Below are 22,140 nucleotides of genomic sequence, written 5' to 3'. Positions count from 1 at the left end.
CAACCATTGTAAATTATAAATACATGGCAAACATCAACTGCACGCAACTATAAATATTTATAATCAATAAAGAAACTGTAGACACAATAGTTAAGGATGCAATAAAAGTAAACCTTAAAACTGTTAAACAAACATGATTAAAAGTATAATTTTAAAAAGTCACTGTGTTGCATGAATCAACATTTCACAAAAATAGATTCGGTTGCGTTTTTTCTCAGTGTAAATACATTCTTCCTGTGTTCAACATTTGCTTATTTTACAAATGTTCTTACTTTTAAAATGAATTGTTTGCTCAATACGATTAACAACATTTTGTTAGACACACAGTGATTAGTCAAAAGTGACGTCAGCAAAGAAGGGAGGTGCTGCATGATTGGACATGCTATCCTTTCTTCATAAATTTTCACAGATTCCCATTTTTTCCGTGAACAAGTAGGCTATTTCCCTCTCCCATACCTTTGAACAGGTTTTGCTTTCCTTTGCCATGCAGCTTATTGTCAATAGTTAGAAAGTTGGTATATCAACTTAAATATGATTTCTCTTCAATGTTTAGTCATGCATTATCGAGATGCTTCAGCGGCATTTATTATGTAAAGTTAGTAATATAGTTTTAGAATCTCGCTTTACTTTCGACAAAGTAACCTCGTTTTAGAAATAAGACTTCATATATGACGACTGTGTAGACAAAATTATGCTTGCTTTAGTTCTTTACACGTCACATATCTTACAAAGATGAGAGATTTAATATAAAGAACGCGACTACATACATATCAGTTTGACAATGGTGATCATAATTCATACCTTATTGTAACATCAATCTTTTATTCATGTAAGTTTTGTCAAATAAACACATTTAAATAACGAGCGAAGATGAAGAGTGAGTCAGGATCTCCTTCAACAAACAGTACTATAAATTATCAATGACGTCTATGTAGAACATTCTAGTTATATAACTAAGTATACATCACTGACTAAAAACAATTGCTATAAAAATAAAAATACATAAATAAGAACCTCTTGTAGAGTACATAATAACATTGAAATTAGTCAAATTCTAAAGGACTACTGCTAAATCTTATAAAGTTTCACATATTTTAACTCAGGAATAGAGACTCGCTTATCTAAGACAGGATTTCAATGCCAATGATTAAGACACGATTTTTGAATCTGTGAATGATTTTTCCTTCATTAATCAAAAATTCCATACATGTATATTCTTGCATAAGTCAGTTCTTATTATAAAAAACCTTTGTTATTGAATAAACCATTGTAAATTATAAATACATGACAAACATCAACTGCACGCAATTTTAATTACTTATGATCAATAAAGACACTGTAGATACAACAGTAAAGGTTGCAATGAAAGTAAGCCTTAAAACTGTTAAACTAACATGATCAAAAGTTTAATTTTAAAAGCTCACTGTGTTGCATGAATCAATATTTCACAAAGATAGATTCGGTCGCGTTCTTCCACTGTGTAACATTTGCTAATTTTCCTCATTTCCTTACTTTTAAAATATATTGTTTGCTCAATACAATCATCAACCTTTTTCAAGACACACAGAGATTAGTCAAAAGTGGCGTCGGCAAAGAAGGGAGGTGATACATAATTAGGCATGTTCTCCCTCTACATAGATTTTCACGTATTCCATTTTTTCTATAGACAAGTATCCTATTTCACCTCTCCCATAACTTTGAACAGGTTTTGCTTTCTTACAATTAACAACATTTTGTTAGACACACAGCGATTAGTCTAAAGTGGCGTCGGCAAAAAAGGGAGGTGATGCATGATTGGACATATTATTCTTTCTACATAAATGTTCACAGATTCCCATATTTTCCGTAGACAAGTATGCTATTTCACATCTCCCATACCTTTGAACGTCTTTTTCCTTTCTTTGCCATGCAGTTTATTGTCAATAGTTAGAAATTTGGTATATCAATTTAGATATGATTTCTCATGCATGTTTAGTCATACTTTATCGAGATGCTGCTTTAGTTAATTTGTTATGTCGGTAATGTGGTTCTAAAATAACAAAATAAACAAAATTATGCTTGCTTTAGTTGTTTACATGTCACATACTCAACAAACGGATGAAAGATTTAATATAAACAACGCGACCACATACATATCAGTTAAAAAATGGTGATCATACTTCATGCCTTATTATAACATTATTTTTTTATCCACGAGAGTTTTGTTACATAAACACATTAAAATAACGAGCGAAGATGAAAAATGAGTCAAGATCTACTTCAACAAACAATATTATGAAAATATAATGACATCTATGTCACAGTATAGGGAATATACAGTAGGTCCACTTCGTGTGCAACTGGCTGCCGTTAGACATTTTATCCTTCCTATTGGTCAAAACAAGCAATCGACTGGCTGCCACTTGTGGAAGGTGATCTCCCCCAAAATTAATAGCTATATTTTCAATTACTAATGCGCATTTTGCGCAGTAATAATGAAAACAAAATAAACCAATTGTTTTACCTACAAGTCTACAACCCTAAAACATGGCAGGCAGGTTATACTTTGTAAGACTCCTTCGCAACTCTATTTTGGTATTCCGAAAATTGACGTCCGTCCCAATGTCTTCGGAACACGAAGATTATTCACAATCACAACTTTGGTTTCTTAAACAATTTTTATTATTACTCCTCAAAGTATCTCGCTTCTCTCGCTTGTCTCACTTCCGTTCTCTGCTCTCTCTACTTCCGTTCCACTCATGTTTTTTATATTGTTCCTTATTGTCCCCAACGTACCCGAATGTACAATTGAAACCCAACACAACTTTAACATAATTTGCAACGCCCTCCTCCACATGTGACTACGAATGAGTCACATGTTATATCACTTTGTCTCGAAGTTTATTTCATTCCTGTTCCATTAGCTCCTGATTCATCGCCTCTGCAACCACAGCAGCTTGTCGTCTTGGTCTGAATTCTTCGGCGTTCACTCGCAACTTCTTTTGATGGTTGCTGACGTCGCATTGTAATTCTAAATGATAGATAAGTTGGATTGGTCTCTCAAGAGATATTTTCCACACTGAAGTTTCACTCCTCTCACAACTCCATTCCTTCCACGGATCAACATCGTTACCTTTCCGATCTTCCACATATTTCTGTTTTTCTCATAACCCTTAATTAAAACGATATCTCCCTCTTTCGGATGAGATTCGGTTGCCGATTTGTTAACTTGATTGCATTGGCGTAGACTTGTTAAATATTCTCGCTGCCATCTGTTCCACAATTGGGTTTTGATTTTGTACAAATACTTTCCTCGCTTCCGTAGTTAACCGTCCTTGATGTGATGACTCTCCACCTCAGGGATGACATTCATCTGTTGCAGTACGAACGAAGATGGCGTCAGTACGGGGAGTTCAACATCATCCTCTACGCAGCTCAATGGTCGATTGTTCATACAAATTTCTACGTCCAAAAACAACCTCTGCCAGTTCATCGAATTTAAGAAGTCCTTTACCAACGACTTTGTAAAATGATGATTTAAATACACCGATCAATCGCTCAAACTGGCCTCCCACCATGGTGCGCGGGACAGATTGAATCTCCATTTAATGCTATGTTTACTGAGCTCGCTGTGAAAACTCTCGTCTTGCATTGCTCTTTTAACCATGCTGTTGCAGCTTGAAACGTTTTCGCATTGTCCAAATAGATCAGCGAAGGACGACCTCGCCTTGCTATGAGCCGTTTTAGACATTGCAGGAACAAAGTTGTCTCAAGAATCTTCAACAATTCAAGATAGACTCCTCGCGTCAAACTACAGGAAAAAAGCACTAGATAGGGTTTTCCTTCTTGATTTTTCTTGACTTTATACTTAATCGGACCGGCGAAATCCACACCAATTACTTTATACGGTGTGGTTCCTTCTGTTCGAGTCTTTGGTAAAGGAGCAGGTATTGGAGCTTGATACGGTTTGGTCGTGAATATCTTGCATCTGTAGAATCTCTTCCTTTGCTTTTTGACTAGTCGACGAAGCCGAGGAACCCAATACTTTTCTCGGACCTTTGCCATCGTAAGCATAACTCCCCCATGGAGTGTTTCCAAGTGTGCATCTTCCACTAACTTCACGGTGAATAGAGCGTCATCAGGCAAGTAATTAGGGAAGTCTCCTTGTATTCGACCGTGACAACTTAAAATCTTGTCATCGTCGGGTTGCACATTTAACTGAATAAGATCCGTTTGAGACTTTGGGTTTTTCAGCGACTCCAGCTTGTACCATTTTCATCCATTACATGTGTTGCTCTTCCACTTCTTCAGATGTCAGTGGCCCGTGCTTTCTTTATCGCTGTTTTGTCGAGCATTATTAATAAATCGTTTCACCCACGCCCCAATACGAATCACCTTCCGCAATGAATGGTTTTCAAGAATATCACTGAATACTGCAAAGTCTGACCGCTGGATAGCCGTGCTCAAAACTACTCTCGTCGCCTTTGCTTCACTTTGGGAGTCAGTCGACGGTTTGACTATAAGATCTGGTGGCCAAAGACTACGCTCTGATAGCCAAGCAGGACCTTTCATCCACATCTCGGTCAGTTTGCAACCTCTGCTTCCGAGGTCGGCCGGATTGTCGGTTGTTGGCACATGATGCCACACGATCTCATTAGAAGCTGTAAGTTCTAAAAATTCAGTCCAGTGGAAAAACGCCATGGACGATGAGTTTACCTCATTAGTGGATAATAACACTTTCACACTTACTGAGTTACCGCCAAATCGTGAAATAGTGGGTGGAAAATGGGTGTACACAATGAAAGCAGGCATGAACCATGAAGAGACGTTTAAGGCTTGGTATGTAGCTAAGGGTTATTCTCAAGTCTCAGGAATCGACTATCATGAGACGTTCGCACCCACTGCTAGAATGAATTCAATTCGTGTGCTGATTCAACACGCAGTCCAAAACAATATACAAGTACACCAAATGGATGTTAAATCGGCATATTCAAACGCACCCATTGATTGCGACATTTATGTTGAGCAACCAAAAGGCTACGAAAAATTGGGTAAGAATGGAGAAAAACTTGTCTAAAAATTAAACAAGTCGTTGTACGGTCTTAAACAAAGCGGTAGGAACTGGAATCAAACATTACACGACTACTTGACTGGGGACGGGTTCAGCCAATCCCTTGCAGACCCATGTGTGTATTAAAAATTCGTAAATGGGGACCGTAACAAATGTATTATCATGATCATTTGGCTAGATGACTTAATAATTTCTGCAAGTAACTCAATCTTGCTGAAAGGCGTAAAAGAGGGTCTTTGCAAACAATTCAAAATGAAAGATTTGGGCATTTTACATTGGTTTTTAGGCATTGAGTTTAAGTGTTCTGATGACGAAATAGAAATGAGCCAAAGCCGTTACGTAGAAAAAATATTGGCAAAATTTGAAATGACCGATTGCAAACCCAAAAAGGCACCGTCACTTCCCGAACACGATAAATCAATGTGCATGGATTCACCCGAATAGGAGGATCCTAACTTGTATAGACGAGTTGTTGGGAGTCTGATTTACATTATGACAGGCACTAGGCAAGACTTATGCTATGTAGTTACCAAACTGTCTCAATACATGTCCAAACCGACTGTTGCATCATTAACTGCAGCAAAGCATGTCTTAAGATACCTTAAGGGGACACCACAATTAAATCTAACGTTTAGAAAGAGCGAGAACCCTTTAGAATTGGTAGGATACAGTGATTCCGATTGGGGGGGAAATGCTAGTGACAAGAAGAGCATTTCCGGATACGCTTTCCTATTGTCAGAGGGAGGACCTTTGATATCCTGGAAAACCAAGAAGCAGCAGGTAGTTGCACTTTCTACTTGTGAGGCAGAATATATAGCTATGGCTGAGGCAGTGCAGGAAAGTAAGTTTTTGAAGCAATTATGTTGCGACCTTGGCATATTCTCAGATAACAGGAGCGCGATTATCAATGCCGATAACCAGGGAGCAATCAAACTAGCTAAGAATCCAGCTTTTCATAAGAGATCGAAGCATATTGACATCAAGTATCACTTCATTAGAAGTGAAACGCAGCGCAACACGATAAACTTAAGGTACGTTGCAAGTGAAGATAACTTAGCAGACATATTTACCAAGGCGGCAAGTAAAATCAGGCTAGATAGGTTCAAACATTTAATCTGCAATTTAAAGGGCATTGCAAGCAAGGGGGGGATGTTAGGTTATGCTCTCATGTGATGTGTATCTTGTAAAATGTGTGTTAACTTCCTACATGTTTAATCATAGAAATGATTGTAGACGTAATCGATATTATTTGTAACAAGAGCTGAGGAAATAAACTGACCAATCATAGTTTAGCGTCACATATGTAAATAGCTGTATCATTATGTGTATCAGTTAGTTTTCGTGTGCTACTCTTTCTTCTATGTGTGGGAATAAATGTAATAAAGCCTCCAGACATCAGTGTGATTATTTATCATGGCCACTGCATCAAACCCAACACGGAGCGCCTCCAACGTTTTATGACTGATGTTTGAAAAATCCTAAATCCGCCCCTGGACAAAAATTCATTTAAAATAACTAAACATGCATTGAGCAAGCCAAGAGTCGTTCGCTTTTTAATAAAGACGGCAACCACAACAACTGTATGAATAAAACAACGACAAATAAAGGAGAACTTCAACAACTCTTTTTCTTATAAATATCTAAACATGCATTGAGCAAGCCAAGAGTCGTTCGCTTTTTAATAAAGACGGCAACCACAACAACTGTATGAATAAAACAACGACAAATAAAGGAGAACTTCAACAACTCTTTTTCTTATAAATATCTAAACATGCATTGAGCAAGCCAAGAGTCGCTCGCTTTTTAATAAAGACGGCAGCCACAACAACACTATGAATAAAACAACGACAAATAAAGGAGAACTTCAACAACCCTTTTCCTTAAGAATACTACAGTATGACTCTTCTAAAATAATTAGATTATTCGCTCTCAATTTCCATAATATTATCACCTAGTGGAAATTTCGAGCGCGTAATCTATAAAACTGTGAATTATGTAGAAGATATCGATGTTGAAAGTTTTTTACTTACAAGGTTCTCTTTGTTCAGCTCGACGTTTGGATCTATGAAAGAAAAACGATGCAATTAAACGAAATATGTTAGAGAAAGCAACTTATATCATAAATTCATAGACGGCTGTAAATTATAGTAATGAAGAAGTTCCGACTCAGAATTATATAGATATCATTCAGTATTGCAGTAATTGTACTGTTGTTCGAGCCTCGAATTAAAATTAATACCGAAGCAGATGTACTCTGAAATACCTTCCATTATGTTCCCTTTTAGAATTCATCCAAAAATTCATAGCTTAAAATTAATCTTGAAGTGACTTTTTATCTTAAATATTTAAATTAAGGTTTCGGTTGTTGTCATTGAGTTCTATAATAACTGGAGGGGAAAAGGGGCCTGGACCCCGTGGTCAAAAACGGATTTTGGTTGTCAAAACTTCCACTTTGAGAAAAATTTTTAACATTCGCTCCCTCCCGAATCCGGATCTCTATTACTGCTTATATCAATGACAACCAGCGAAAACAACCACGATACCGTAAGCATAAAATATTGAAAATAATGCTACAGGTTTTTGTGAAATAGACACACATTTAAATGAGGTAAATCTACTGTAAAATAACGTATATTTTGTCAAGTAATGCTTTAGCTATGTTAGAAATAAATATCAAACGGCATTCTTTACACTTTCAATGTGTTGTTGAGCTTTAATGCATAATCCCATGCACAATACTTGTGTTTTTGACTGTTTGATAACAGCTTGGTGCAACTGTCTTTCCTGAATAGATGGGTAAATCTTAGTGAAAATGTCCAAAAAGGAGTTAGAAAAAGTTAGTTTACCCCTACGACTTAAGTCGACTGGAAATATATTATAAGTAGGTATGAAATTTCTTTTTAGTTTTTTTTGGTAGGATTGATTCTGGGTGTCTTATAAGGTATTATGATGTTCTGATAAATCTACTGAGAACTTATGAAGAAAATATCTTGAACTAGGAGAGCAAAAGAACGAAATTCAGAAATTCTATAATCATGTTGCTGGTCGGTTTTGAGCCAAGATATTAGAAACTGGATTGTCATTGACAACCATGGATCTACTACTGAACCGAACTACATTAATTTCCCATTGAAAATACTATTTCTTAATTTAAAGTGCATTGGTTTCTCTGACATAACACTTTTCTTATTGCTGCATGAATGCAAACCTGTTTAAATAATTATAATGTAGGTGAAGATATTTAGCATGTTGTATAATTGTTATTGTAAAGTCATTATTTATAATATTATGGCCTTGTGTAATGTATGTCAAGAAGAACATATTAATTCTCAAAAATGCTAACCTTCTTGCACTATTTTCTCTTGTGTCCTTACAAATTACTAGTACCTATACTAATTTTTTCAAGGTTCAAACAACTTGACAAACTTTTGAATTTTACATTATGCCTTTGAATTTTTCTTTTTGTCTTTTGGTAAAAATATCAGTGAATGACTTAAAAATCAAGTTTTCTAAAATAGTATTTTGTACAAAGAAACTATACATAATTGGAAAAGTCTCATGTTGAAGACAGATGTCGCTTCTTTTACTAGATTGCTGTTCTTATTCTTTTAAATAATATTGCAATTCTTCATAAGACATAAAAAGTTCTTTGCCATCAATTTTTGCTTCTTCCACATTCAACTTCATTGCAACCAATGCATCTTATGTGAATTTTTAATCACCTGGAATTGAAAAATGTATGGATTTTGTCAGATGATGCAGTACTATATTTAATGTTTCATGCATGTCATTATAAGCTTTTCTTGAGCATATATTTTAAGGTAGGAGCATAATTTGGCACATTATTGAACAAAGTAGTTTTTATCTTGGTTTTGATGTACTAACCTGTTTACTATAACAAACAATTCATTTAAAGAAACACCAGATGGCATTTAAAACTGTTAGCATAAAGCAAACTTTTACACACCATCATCATGATTGTCCATAATCTGTCAAATTGTCCAGGCTAGCTGTTTAACACAGGTATTTTTCAATGTACGACATGTACCAAAGAGTTCATTAATTAATCCTGCACTGCATTTGATTTCAATGCAGCTCTGTTCTTAATATTTTCTTCATTTTTTCAGAAAAATATCATGAAAAAATCCTCCATTTCTTGGAGGTAAAGTCAGTTGAAACAAGGAGTTTTAAGACATGCATATCTCGATAAGAATTGGTTGCTTTGCCTCGTCTAGCAAGCGATTAAGTAAAGGACAAATAAGAGTGGATATATATAACTTAAATTATAACTTAGGAGTAAAAAAATTCACAAAATATATACCATCACACTTCAAGTATTGACTTAAAACAAAACAGTGAACACTTTAAATGATAAACAATCTTACGTTGCTCACCGGTGTCATGAAATATTTCCTTTTCTGGCATTACTTCAGCATCCGTGCACCAAAAAAGTTTGCAGCATGTTCCAAAAAAAAATTTCTAAAAGTTTTTGTGCTTGGCATTGAAATTTTATATAATCGCAATTGTGGTTGTCAAATCCGGGTGGGCGAAAAAAATTTTATTTTATGAGCCCGCGTCTTTCCGCTGACTTTGACAACCAAAATCCGCCATGTTTTTGACCACGCGGCCGCGCGCTAATAATTTATACTAATTTTGTTGACGTTTCCCCTCCAGTTATTATAGAACTCAATGGTAACAACCAGTATATAAACAGAGGCTGCCCGACTAAGGCTGCCCGACTAAGGCTGCCCGACTAAAGGGGTATATAAGGAGTAAGGAGAGGCATATACGTCAGCGCAGCAGGCAGCCAAAGAGGTATACGAGCCGTAGGCTCAAGAGTCAATCAGCCATTTGTAACGCGACGGTGAAAACTTATAGCAAAGCAAAATTGAGTGAACTACAAATTTATTTTATGGAGAGTTAAAGCACTGCATCGGAGGAAAATAGTCCAACGTGTCTATATCATTGATACCTTGGGAAACTGCCTTTTAACTGACCTGGATCATACCAGCTAACACCTAACAATCCAAATGGTAAGTAGAGTGAACTAGGTGTTGAACGAAGTTAGGGCGATTAAAGTAAGTGGTTTGAACCCGGGAGTATCGTTAAATGTTTGTAAATTTAAATCGTCCAGGTTGGTATAGGCCTGAGAAGGACTGTTTTTGTTGTTGCTGACTGACGTTTCGACAACCTTAGCGGTAGTCATCTTTTTGAGTCTGAAGATACTCTACAAACATGTAGTGATACTCCCGGGTTCAAACCATTTACTTTATTACGATCATTTGGACGACAGAGTTAGGCGATTAAGTTACAATAGTATGTCCTTAGGATATACGGAGACAATTTCAGAACATGCGCAAGGAGTGTTTCATATTGATATTTGCCGCTAGTATTTTCCCCTTCCCCGCCAATACTACTGAGATTGGACAGTTCATATGTCGTAGTACAGAGATAGGAGAGGTAGAGAATACGCCTGCGTGCAATCTCTACGGGTGAAGAGCGAGACAAATACATTCTCAGGTACGCCATTTGAATGGATGGTTTGACCCTTGAAGTACAGTTACATGTTTAATAGATGTTGATTGTCATGGATAGTGTAGTGTTGAGGACTGTTCGTGTTAGAGTTGACTGACATTTTGACAAACTTAGCGATGATAGTCATATTCAGAGTTGTATATGAATAGTAAATAACTCTGAAAAAGACTACTGCTAAGGATGTTTAATAACTCTGAAAAAGACAACAGCTAAGGATGTTTAATAACTCTGAAAAATACTACAGCTAAGGATGTTTAATAACTCTGAAAAAGACTACTGCTAAGGATGTTTAATAACTCTGAAAAAGACTACTGCTAAGGATGTTTAATAACTCTGAAAAAGAGTACTGCTTAGGATGTTTAATAACTCTAAAAAAGACTACTGCTAAGGATGTTTAAAGCCAGTCAACATCAACAACAACAGTCCTTCTCGAGACTACACTAAACAGGACGATCTACATTTACAAACGTTGTTCTTTAGTTATATCTAATTTATGACCCGGGTCACCGTGACAACAGACGTCACGTGATCCACTCCTTCTTAACACGTGCTCTAACATAGTGTGATGTTAGGCATAGAAAACAGCAAGTTCCACTAACCTTTGGGATCTCTTTTCTCCAAAAACCTCTGAAATCCCTCAAGTTCCTCTCTATCTTTCATCAAACTTTCAAAGCTCACTCCGTCTGGAGGGACTGGTAACGAGTTTTTAACATCTTCCACACCGTAAATTCCTCTTTCGAAAATTATTTTCCTTCTTGATCGTACAACTGTCGAAAGATAGGCGGTAGATAGTTGGGTGAACGAAACTTCATCATAAAGACTAAAGTCAGTTCGGGAAAGTAAAACGATAAAAAGAAAAATATGATGGTAAAATTATAATTTCATTGAAAAGAACTCGTAAAATGACGGTGAGTTTAATCATAACTCTGCATTCTCAAGATTTGTGGAGGAAATGACGTCACTTTTGCATAATGAGAATTTATGCATAAGTGTTTCATTCAAATTACAAATTTGCAGCAACTCATTATGCAATGTGAGGTCACTTTCTCCATAAACGGGACATCACACAACTTTAATATGTTGAGAAAGTAAAGAGATATGACAAAACTGTTTTACAAAGTCCACTGTCATTTTACAAGCTCCTTTCAATGAAACTATAATTTTAAAAGCTAATTTTTTTCTTTACACTAGTCCTTAACGTCTGTCAACTAGAAGTCTAGAACGAATAGGAATGACTTCATATAAGCAGGTTTATCCAAGAATACTAACATACAATAGACCATGAAGACAAGAACCATGGCAAAAGATCCTGTTCAAAAATCAAAACAAGGTATTATAGACTACGAGAAAATCAACTTTTGAAAGAAGGATTAAGATGTTAAAACAGGAAAAAAGAGACGATTTTAAAATCATCTCATCCTCCTCCGACACATTCGACCTCATGATCCACAAAAGCCTCCTCATTTCCAAACTAAAACCTTCACTTAACACCCAAGGCAACTCCATCCCTCTTAAGCTTTTCTAGTCTCAATACCTCACCTTAACAATAAATCACATCAAACTTACACATCCACAGTAATCTGATACCTCAAACTATGTAAATAACTCTCTATATATCTATAATTCTTGTTAACTTCCTTATTAGTCTGAAGAAGTCTTGAGTCAAGACGAAACGTCGCTATTTAAATAAATTTCATAAAACCAAATTGTTTATGACTATGCTCAAAATTATTTGTTGGGCTCTAATATTTATTTTAGAAAAAGAAAGTATAATTTACTTCATTGTTATCTTTTGATATGAAATCTTCCAGGAAACATCCAGACTCAGTCTGGTACTCCAAACTATCACGTAGCAACCGCTCTACGTCATAGGTTTCATCTTCCTCGACTGTATTACGTGACTGCTGTCCACGTGCATCGTCCATGACGTCATGCCACCTTTTGAAGAAATCATATAGTGAATATTCAACTACTGAGTCAATTTGATCATTTATGAAACATTAAAACTGACATTTGGTGACGTGGGGGTTAGAATGACCGAGATAAGCGTCATGTGGGAAGTTTGACTCGTTAAATGTTTGAACAAGCCAATCACAGAGTGATTATCTTTGTTCCAAGACTATAATCAAAGTGCAATGACAAGTCTGATTGGTGAAAAATATTCCACGTCACAACATCTTGGAAACGCGCTGATTGGTCGTTTTTGAAATCCGAATTCTTCCTTATCTGATGTTGCGTAGATCTAAATAAAATTTTAGGAAGTTCCTGAAATATATTATCTCTTGATGAAACACATTTGTATACACAACTGTACACAACTGTACACAACAACACAAGTGATACACAACCGTAGAAATCACATCATCCGTCACCTCAAACTGTCGCTTCCCAGCGTTCGTGTGATAAGGCGTCGTCACTTTGCGTCCACGTGCTGACTTTGATCTCAGGTGGGTCGGTTTCCATTTGTTGCACGTGCGACTCACGTGTTGTAATGACATGTTGCTTTCCCAATGTGAACTACTGCTGGAATAACTCACTATACGGGATTGTGTTGTGTTGTATGTGTGTGGTCTAGGGATGTATTGAGCGTTGAGAGATTGTGGTGTGTTGTATGGGTGTGGTCTGTGGATGTATTGAGCGTTGAGGGATTGTGGTGTTTTGTATGGATGTGGTCTAGGGATGTATTGAGCGTTGGTGGGATATGGTGAAATATGTATCGGTGTACAAATGTGTATTGATGGGGACATTTTTGAAGATGAATGAACTTTTTTCGAAATATTTACTTCATGCAACGTGAACCTTTTACACCTATCGAACAAAAAGAATGTTCAGAGTTGATATTTGGGAAAGCTAAAAAATACTAGGCGAGAATTTTTTTAATGCAAGCGAGCTCAAGGATGAATGAAACTTTCAGAAAATCTATCTAGTATTTGTTTTCAATTTCCCAAATGTTCACTATACATTATAATAATTAATTACCAATAGTTTAACAATGGTTCTTCAACGATTCTCTGTGCTTCATTCATATCTTCAGCTAATCCTGATAACATGTCTTTCTTTATCTTACGTGGTAACTCCAATGGTGAACCATATTGTTGTTTCATTTCCTGAACGTATCTACAGATGAACAAGCAAAATACGCATATGCATCTCAAATACTTGGTTATAAATGTACGACAGTGTTTCATGCAATATTTTCTCTGTTTCACACAATATTTTCCCTGTTTCACACAGTACTCCCTCTGTTTCACACGCTAATTTCCCTGTTTTCACACATTACTCCTTCCGTTACACACGATATTTCCCTATTTCACACAGTACTCCCTCTGTTTCACACAGTACTCCCTGTGTTTCACACGATATTTCCCCTATTTCACACAGTACTCCCTCTGCTTCACACGCTAATTTCCCTGTTTCACACAGTACTCCCTCTGTTTCACACGATATTTTCTTTCTTTTACACATTATCTCTGCTTCAAACGATGTTTACCTTTTTCTTTCTTCGCTATTTTTAATATGTTTCCAATACTCAATTTGCAGCCAAAGCAGAAGCAAACTTTCGCCTTTAGTGTCGACAAGGAAGTCTTTGAACTTGTCCATGGCTGTTTTTGATGAAAGCAAGGCCTTCCTTTTAACGTCGTTATCATTGATTTTTCGATCGCTTTCCACTGAAATACCGTTATATTGCAAAGAATCCATGGAGCTTGTTCTATTATGCAAGAAACAATCTCCATCGTTTCTTTTCTTTACCAATTCATCATTTTTAAGCTCAACAAAGTCATCTGAATATTCATTCTTGGACTTTTCTTCTTCATCAAATCCTTTTCCTTTATTACTGTTACCCGAGACATTTGATGTTAGCACTTCATCATTTGAAGCACCGTAAACATCTTCTCTTACGTCAATAGTTCTGACGTCAGCCCCTATGATGACGTCCGCACCTATGATGACGTCACCGCTTGTTTTGTCGTTTCTTTTGTAAGATTGTTTCTCTGTGCTTGAGGGACTCGTACTTCTAAACTGGTCGTCTAAATGACTGTTGAAACTTTCTTTAGAAGAAATTCCACATTTCTTCATTTCAGTAATGAATGTTTTTCCTCGTGAGATGTTTCCACATGTTTTCATTTCAGTAATGAATGTTTTTCCTCGTGAGATGTTTCCACAAGTCTTCATTTCAGTAATGAATGTTTTTCCTCGTGAGATATTTCCACAAGTCTTCATTTCAGTAATGAATGTTTTTCCTCGTGAGATATTTCCACAAGTCTTCATTTCAGTAATGAATGTTTTTCCTCGTGAGATATTTCCACAAGTCTTCATTTCAGTAATGAATGTTTTTCCTCGTGAGATATTTCCACATGTCTTCATTTCAGTAATGAATGTTTTCCTCGTGAGATATTTCCACATGTCTTCATTTCAGTAATGAATGTTTTTCCTCGTGAGATGTTTCCACAAGTCTTCATTTCAGTAATGAATGTTTTTCCTCGTGAGATATTTCCACATGTCTTCATTTCAGTAATGAATGTTTTTCCTCGTAAGATATTTCCACATGTCTTCATTTCAGTAATGAATGTTTTTCCTCGTGAGATGTTTCCACATTTCTTCATTTCAGTAATGAATGTTTTTGCCCGTGAGATATTTCCAGTGATTCTCTCGAAATAATTTGCCTAAATCAGATGCAAAATCATTTTGTTTCATAAGCTTCTTCCACAGTTTAACCATTAAAGCAAAAACTTTAGCAGTCCTGTTTCATACTATCAATGGACCAAACTGAACCCAAATCTCGACCATCTACATTAGTTTCATGATCTTAGATTATAAATGTAATTTGACATGAATCAATCCTCAGCTGAAATCAGTTGAGTACAACATGAATACCCTCAGTGACGGATTACTAATCACAAGGCCTGAAGGCTTAAGCCCGTTTTCAATTAGCCACGTATCGTAACGTATCGGAGCAAAACGTAACACGGCGCATGCGTGCTCGCTTCTATTGACCATCAAATTCATAAGCACGCATGCGCCCTGTTACGTTTTGCTATAATACGTTACGATACGTAGCTAGTGGAAAACAGGCTTAAGACAATGTAGTTGGAGTTTAAGTAGGATATCTATTCCTTCCACTATGTTAAGTCACTTGATAACATTTGTGTTCCTAACGCTCCTTTGCCTTTGCATTTCCCAGCTTGTTTTTGAAAGTCATAGCATCAACAATAAGGAATAAATTTACAGTTTTAACTGGGAAAACCCAATACTTTATGACTTTCGATTATCGTTCATTTGAACAGCAGATAGTACGATTTTCATCATACGAAATAGTTTAAATTAAGAACATTTAACTAACACGGAATTGCAAAAACTAAAACCTCAGTATGTCTGGATACAGCGGGCTTCTCAAAAGCCCGAGCCTTTAGGATTCAGCTTATTTAGCCCACTGAGTAATCTGCCAGTGAACAACCTCTCCCATGCATCAATTATGGTTCTATCAACAGCCTGCACCAAGCACTTCAAACATCATTGGGGGAGGGGAGGTACAACTTCCCTGCTTCAATCGTCGCTCTATCAACAGCCTGCACAAGCACTTCAAACATTATTGAGGGAGGGGAGGTACAACTTCCCCGCGTCAATTGTCGCTCTATCAACAGCCTGCGCTAAGCACTTCAAACATTATTGAGGGAGGGGAGGTACAACTTCCATGCGTCAATCGTCACTCTATCAACAGCCTGCACTAAGCACTTCAAACATTATTGAGGGAGGGGAGGTACAACTTCTCTGCGTCAAACGTCGCTCTATCAACAGCCTCCATTACAAACGTCATATGTTACCAGAGCCGATGAAAGAGGTTTTGATAACTTGTATTCTGCGAAAATCCTACTTCTAGCGAATTCATCTAATCTGTTTTGGTAACCATTTTAAAGTCGATTGTTGATCGAGAACTGCGACACAGTAACTGATCTGAACTTTGTTTCTGGTTGGATCGTGTCTCTTTTGAATATTTCCACAGGCATCTTTGACCAGTTTCTGTGTAAATTCTTCCAAAAGGCCAGATCGTTTGTCGTAGTAAATTCTTGTTTGAAAGCACTGGAAGTTGATGTTCATAAAATTAACACAGAAAAAAATATGTTAGTTTCAAAATCAGTCTCATACTGCTTGGTTAGCGGGGGGGAGTACAATATATTTTATGGTGCACAGGAGGGTATGTACCACCTTATTTTCTAAACATTTTTGTTCAAAAGATTTGTCTGTAAATAATGTATTGTTGGTCGGTAGATGCTCTCCTTTGGTCAAACATCAAACAACAATAAAATGTTTTCAACCATAAACGCTGATTTGAAAGCATCAATCATGGCCAACTTTGAAATAATTCGATATTACAAAACTTGAAATTATAAAATTTATGTCATCAAACCTGATGAAGGAAAGTCAAGCTAAGCTTTGTTGATATTGTTGAAGACTTTTTGAATATGAAAAAATGCATATTTAAGACACAGTTACTGGCAATGAAAGAAATGTGTTAAAGTACTCTACAAACGTATCGTCATGTCGAAGATACTCAACCTAAACAAAAGACAGTCGGTTATATGGAGATTTTCAGTCCACGAGAAAGATCTGTATAACTTAGACAAACATAGACATTGCTTCTTGACATTACGAGCTCAAGATTTCTATGAGATGATAGTTGATGAGAGCGTCGGGATAAATGTTTCAGTAGAATCATACTAGTAATCATAAAGAAAAAGGTTGTTATAGTTTTTACTATTTTGTTGTTGTTGACATCGTTTACATGTATACTTGCTCAATGCATGTTTTGTTAACTTTGATGTAAAACTTTCGATGACGAATTTTCTTGAAAATTTGTTTCTCATTTCGTAGATTGTATGCAGATTTGCTACACTGCCACTTAAAGAGTTAAATTTGGTAGTACTTAGTGGCGCGGCGTACTTAGGTTGTACTTAGTGTAATTTGGTCGTACTTAGTGTTAACGAGACAAGTCTGCTCATATCAGAGAGCCTTATACGCTACAAGTCTCGGGCTTCTGACCGGTATAGCAGAGTTAAAAGGTGAAAGGTTTATCATAGATTAATCAACTGAATATTCCTGCTCATTTTTGTTCGGAAGCATGTTGAACAGTTCATATGGACAAAGCTCGAATTCTATATTAAATAAGCAGTAACATAATCCGGTGTTAATGTTAGACGTTTCATCATTGCCCTTCAGTGGAAGCATCCCGCTATTCATTGAAAAAGAATGAATCTAATATCGATGTTAAACATACATTGTCACTAGCATCCCGCTTGCCGACATGAATGAGTATAATTATAAGGTTAAATAGTTGGAGTGTTATTAAACAAAAAAGTGATAACATAATGCTTTATCCAACAACTACAGTCAATAACGACCTTATCTAACAACATAGTATACAGGTCACAAGCCCCGGGACTTGTAGCGTAAGGGTTTCTGCTTTTAAGTAGAGAAGCCTACAACAAATTTATGTTGTCGATCAAAATTGCAATGAGGCAAAATTTTCATAAATTTGCATTTTTCTTTATGTCTCTTGTCTCTACAGTGGAAGTCGGTTGCGTGAGTACTGTCTCTTTTGGGCTACGCTGTTTTAGTCATGATACACGAGAAACTAAAATAAGTTTATTGTACAGAAAATTTTTACAAGTCGTATTGAAGGCAATCGTTTGTCAAAAAAATTAACGAATTTTATTATATGCAGTTTAGCTCCAGGTCTATACTTAATACTATAGTGCATTCTAACTTAGAAAGTATTTTGATTGAAAATCAAAGATTCGTTCAAAATTTCTTTCATGAGCCTTATTCCAGACAAGATATTATTTGTTGCATTAATAAGCAAGGCACGTGCCTTACATATTTGTACGACAAATAGTTGAAATAATTGTGTGACCTTTCGGTGACCAACGACATTAATTGGGGGGATGTATATTCATATAATCAGTTGTACCATACTGATTTCTTTTGAAATACAAATCACTAACAAAAGCTCACAATATATTCTCACAAATGAAACAACGACACTACTAGTTGGCAACGACTGCAGTGAATGACTAGAGTGAAGTAAGTATACTCAGGTCAATGTATAGCATAAATGTGATTTTTTGTTGGTTCTTTTGTACTTGTGGATAATTCATCTTTCTGTTTTATAAAGACGTACTTCATCCTTGATGTGTTTAAGTGGGTATTTAGGTCAGTGGTGACTTATTGATGAAGTAAAAAAAAAATACAAGTATATAAAGTATACACAAATATTTTAGTGATTTAGCGTGATTGCTATAGATATATGTGTGTTATATAATTTGTGATTATCTGAAGTAGGATTTCCAAAGCCAAAGTTGCGAGACATTATGAGTCGTAAATACCCGGCCGGAAGTGGCTGGAAGTGAATTCTTAATATAAACATTAAAGCTCAGCAAAGTACTTTTAAAAGAGCACATTCAATACAAAAATGACGTATAAAAAGAAATATTTATTTAGTAGCGTAACGTTTCGTCTTGACTCTCCAGACATCATCAGACAGTACTAAATTACAAGTATAGAGGGATTTATATATAATAGCTATTTATATAATTTAATAATATGTTCGTATAAATTCCGACAACTTTATGTTGGGCATTGATAACTTATTTTTCTTATCCAAATTCGATTTCCGCTAGGAACATCTCTCTCTACAGTATCGCGCGCATGGTATGCATTATTTTATGGTCCACCGAAATTTATTATTTTGCATTCTTCTGCTTGCCCACCATTTTACATCGAATTGAATTTCACGAACATGCACAGAAGTACGATGTTTGGCCAGGCATGGCGAGGATGCTTGGGTCAACCGGGTGTACATAAACATGAAAGCATTTGCAAACTATATTTTTCAGGTTTCTGACTATACTATAAAGCATAAATTTCATTGCTACTTCAGAGGCAGTTTTATAGTTTCAACTAAATACGACCTTAAGATTAAACAAAAATTCAATTAAAGTAACAAAACATGCATTAAAAAGCAAGCCAAGAGTCGCTTGCTTTTTAATGACGACTTCAACAACAACAAATGCCTGCATAAAACAGCAAGTTAAGAAGAACTATAACTACCCTTTTTCTTATGAATACTCCAGTATTAGTATGATTTTCCAAAATAAATTTTTCGCTCTCAATTTTCATGATATTATCAACTACATGTTTGTAGATATAGATCGTCCAGGTTGGTATAGTCCTGAGAAGGACTGTTTTTGTTTTTGTTGACTGACTTTTCGACAACCTTAGCGCTAGTCATCTTCAGAGTCAACAACAACAAAAACAGTCCTTCTCAGGACTATACCAACCTGGACGATCCACATTTACAAATATGTAACGATACTCCCGGGTTCAAACCATTTACTTTATTATCACCCAGTGGAAATTTCGAGCGCGTAATCTATAAAACTGTGAATTATGTAGAAGATATCAATGTTGAAAGTTTTTTACTTACAAGGTTCTCTTTGTTCAGCTCGACGTTTGGATCTATGAAAGAAAAACGATGCAATTAAACGAAATATGTTAGAGAAAGCAACTTATATCATAAATTCATAGACGGCTGTAAATTATAGTAATGAAGAAGTTCAGACTCAGAATTATATAGCTATCATTCAGTATTGTAGTAATTGTACTGTTGTTCGAGCCTCGAATTAAAATTAATACCGAAGCAGATGTACTCTGAAATACCTTCCATTATGCTCCCTTTTAGAATCCATCCAAAAATTCATAGCTTAAAATTAATCTTGAAGAGACTTTTTATTGTAAATATCTAAAATTAGGTTTTGTTGTTGTTCGGACGACGTTATTTCCCATCCTTCAGAATGCCATTAAATAAAATGGCGCTGCTCACGACCATAGCAGACTGATCGAAGCAATGCGTTCTCTTCAGGTTTCTGACTTCAAGCAAAGCTGTAAAATTGTCGAGGACATTTTCGATCACGTCTGAAAGTATACCTCGGTCTTCTAAAGCTTTAGTTTATTCAGAATATGGCGACCCAAGTAAGGTTATCAGGTTAAAGTATTCCAGTGAACAGTGAATTTTACCTTGAAAGTGGTTGAGTTGTTCTGTAGTCAGTGCCGACGATTTTACACATGGCAATTCATGCAAGGATTTAGTGCTAGCTCCTACACATGCATGTCAATTTTATTATCAATATCAAAGAAGCACTTCACATTAACATAACTAACCCTAACCTCAATGTTCAAGTTTTTAAATTCAATACAGTATTTAGTTTATAATACGCTCGGACGCTCCCCATTAATTTATCTTATTTCCTTATTATTGTTGCAATTTGTGTATCATATTACTTCTATATAAATCTTGTATTGTTTATTATTTCACTTATACTGAAGATGGCATCATGAGATGTCGAAACATGTCTATTTTAAAAAAACTCGTCGTGTATATTAAATGCGCATTAGCAATAGTGCTTCTACGAAATTATCAATAAATTATTCAAGTTCTGGGGAGGCTGTCTCTGTCTGTGAACATACTACAACCCTCATCTGGATCTGCCAATGATTTCTACTTAGATTTTGTAGTCTACAAGATTATCCTCTACCAGAATTCAACAGAGAAAGTGTTTTTCTAAAAATGTTGACTTCACCTGTCAATCGAGCTGATCTGAATGTGCTTCAAGGTGGGGAGTGCAATTGATACCATTATATGCATGCCTCCCCCCTTGAAATTGTTGGTCCGTCACTTTCTATTTAGGATTGTATCCCATCAAACCTTCCCTCCCTGCAGTTGGTGGTAACGAGGGTATCGGCGAAGTGTTGGCAGTTGGTGATGATGTGAAAGTCTGTCCGTGTTGGAGACTGAGTATTAATGGGAAATGCAGGACTTGGTATTAGCCAATCATATGAGTTAACTCGATTAGACTTTTTCAGCAAATAGTTTTATTGTATTTTTGATACAAATTTGCAAAGGTAGTTGGATGGAGATGAAGGAATTGAAGGAGGATAATTGCGTCAAAATTCCAGTAAAAAATGGTCTTTCTATGAAAGATGCAGCCATGTTTTCCGTAAATACCTGTACATATTACAGAATGTTGAAAGACTTTCAACCATTGCAAGAAGGTGTATATCTGAAATCTCTTTCACAAAATCTCCAACTGCATGGCTTTTAAATATAGAATTGTTTTACACAAACCATGCAACGAGACGTTTACAATTGTCATAAATTGAAACTGTACTATTTACGTTGTATCAACTCCAACAACATGATGATAAATTTTATTTTAACCATTGAAGACAGAAAGTGAGAATTAATAATCTTCTATATTTTAAGGAAATATTATTAAAAAAAATTTATATCCTCAATTTAAAAGAACTTATGTCAAAATCGTAAAAGTTTTATTTATTTTCTTCACAGTTATTGACATGACGTCATGATGTTTTTACATACGGGAATTGTTGACAGTATACAACATTTTCTGTCTTTAAGGTCATGTGTACATAATAAACGTACAAAAATGGTCTCTCACATTTTTCAACTAATGATCATAAAACCCAAATGGTGTTTTTAT

General features: G+C 35.9%; 2 protein-coding genes and 2 long non-coding RNA genes across 5 annotated transcripts in view; 1 reads left to right on the top strand and 3 right to left on the bottom strand.

The window, feature by feature from the left end:
- The window catches only part of LOC124456246 (regulator of G-protein signaling 22-like), a 44,515-nt gene extending 32,111 nt beyond the window's left edge, over positions 1-12,404 (bottom strand). The window contains exons 1-3 of one of the 2 annotated variants that reach the window (XM_047006732.1): positions 12,364-12,404; positions 11,185-11,352; positions 7,081-7,112 (exon numbers count right to left, since the gene is read on the bottom strand). In XM_047006732.1, coding sequence (XP_046862688.1) covers positions 7,081-7,112; positions 11,185-11,245 — 93 coding nt within the window. In that variant the 5' untranslated portion in view covers positions 11,246-11,352; positions 12,364-12,404. Of the gene's footprint in view, positions 1-7,080; positions 7,113-7,313; positions 7,387-11,184; positions 11,353-12,363 lie in introns of those variants that run through there. The other variant, XM_047006733.1, reaches the window with a different exon arrangement.
- A 306-nt stretch (positions 12,405-12,710) lies between these two features.
- LOC124456226 lies at positions 12,711-15,347 on the bottom strand. Its single transcript, XM_047006712.1, has 4 exons — positions 14,076-15,347; positions 13,565-13,702; positions 12,934-13,393; positions 12,711-12,827 (listed from the first exon to the last, which is right to left on the bottom strand). Exons 1-4 carry the CDS (start codon positions 14,987-14,989, stop codon positions 12,711-12,713), a joined length of 1,629 nt encoding a protein of 542 aa, XP_046862668.1. The 5' UTR covers positions 14,990-15,347.
- A 1,206-nt stretch (positions 15,348-16,553) lies between these two features.
- On the bottom strand, positions 16,554-20,379 carry LOC124456266. The gene is made up of 4 exons (XR_006952193.1): positions 20,300-20,379; positions 20,067-20,098; positions 17,078-17,140; positions 16,554-16,663 (listed from the first exon to the last, which is right to left on the bottom strand). It is a non-coding gene; the product is annotated as an uncharacterized LOC124456266 (long non-coding RNA).
- Positions 20,380-20,472: 93 nt separating this feature from the next.
- LOC124456261 lies at positions 20,473-21,405 on the top strand. The gene is made up of 3 exons (XR_006952187.1): positions 20,473-20,624; positions 21,155-21,252; positions 21,327-21,405. It is a non-coding gene; the product is annotated as an uncharacterized LOC124456261 (long non-coding RNA).
- Positions 21,406-22,140: the final 735 nt, after the last annotated feature.

This window comes from Xenia sp. Carnegie-2017, unplaced genomic scaffold (genome assembly GCF_021976095.1).
Source record: "Xenia sp. Carnegie-2017 unplaced genomic scaffold, XeniaSp_v1 HiC_scaffold_44, whole genome shotgun sequence".
NCBI lineage: Eukaryota > Metazoa > Cnidaria > Anthozoa > Malacalcyonacea > Xeniidae > Xenia > Xenia sp. Carnegie-2017.
This window is presented reverse-complemented; position numbering and strand designations above follow the sequence as displayed.

Coding starts and splice junctions, on each gene's coding strand:
- LOC124456226 (XM_047006712.1), bottom strand. CDS start 14,989: ATGTGGAAATATCTCACGAGGAAAACATTCATTACTGAAATGAAGACA. Junction 13,703..14,075: donor AATAGCGAAGAAAGAAAAAG/GTAAACATCGTT, acceptor GTTCATCTGTAG/ATACGTTCAGGAAATGAAAC. Junction 13,394..13,564: donor GAACCATTGTTAAACTATTG/GTAATTAATTAT, acceptor TTTGTTCGATAG/GTGTAAAAGGTTCACGTTGC.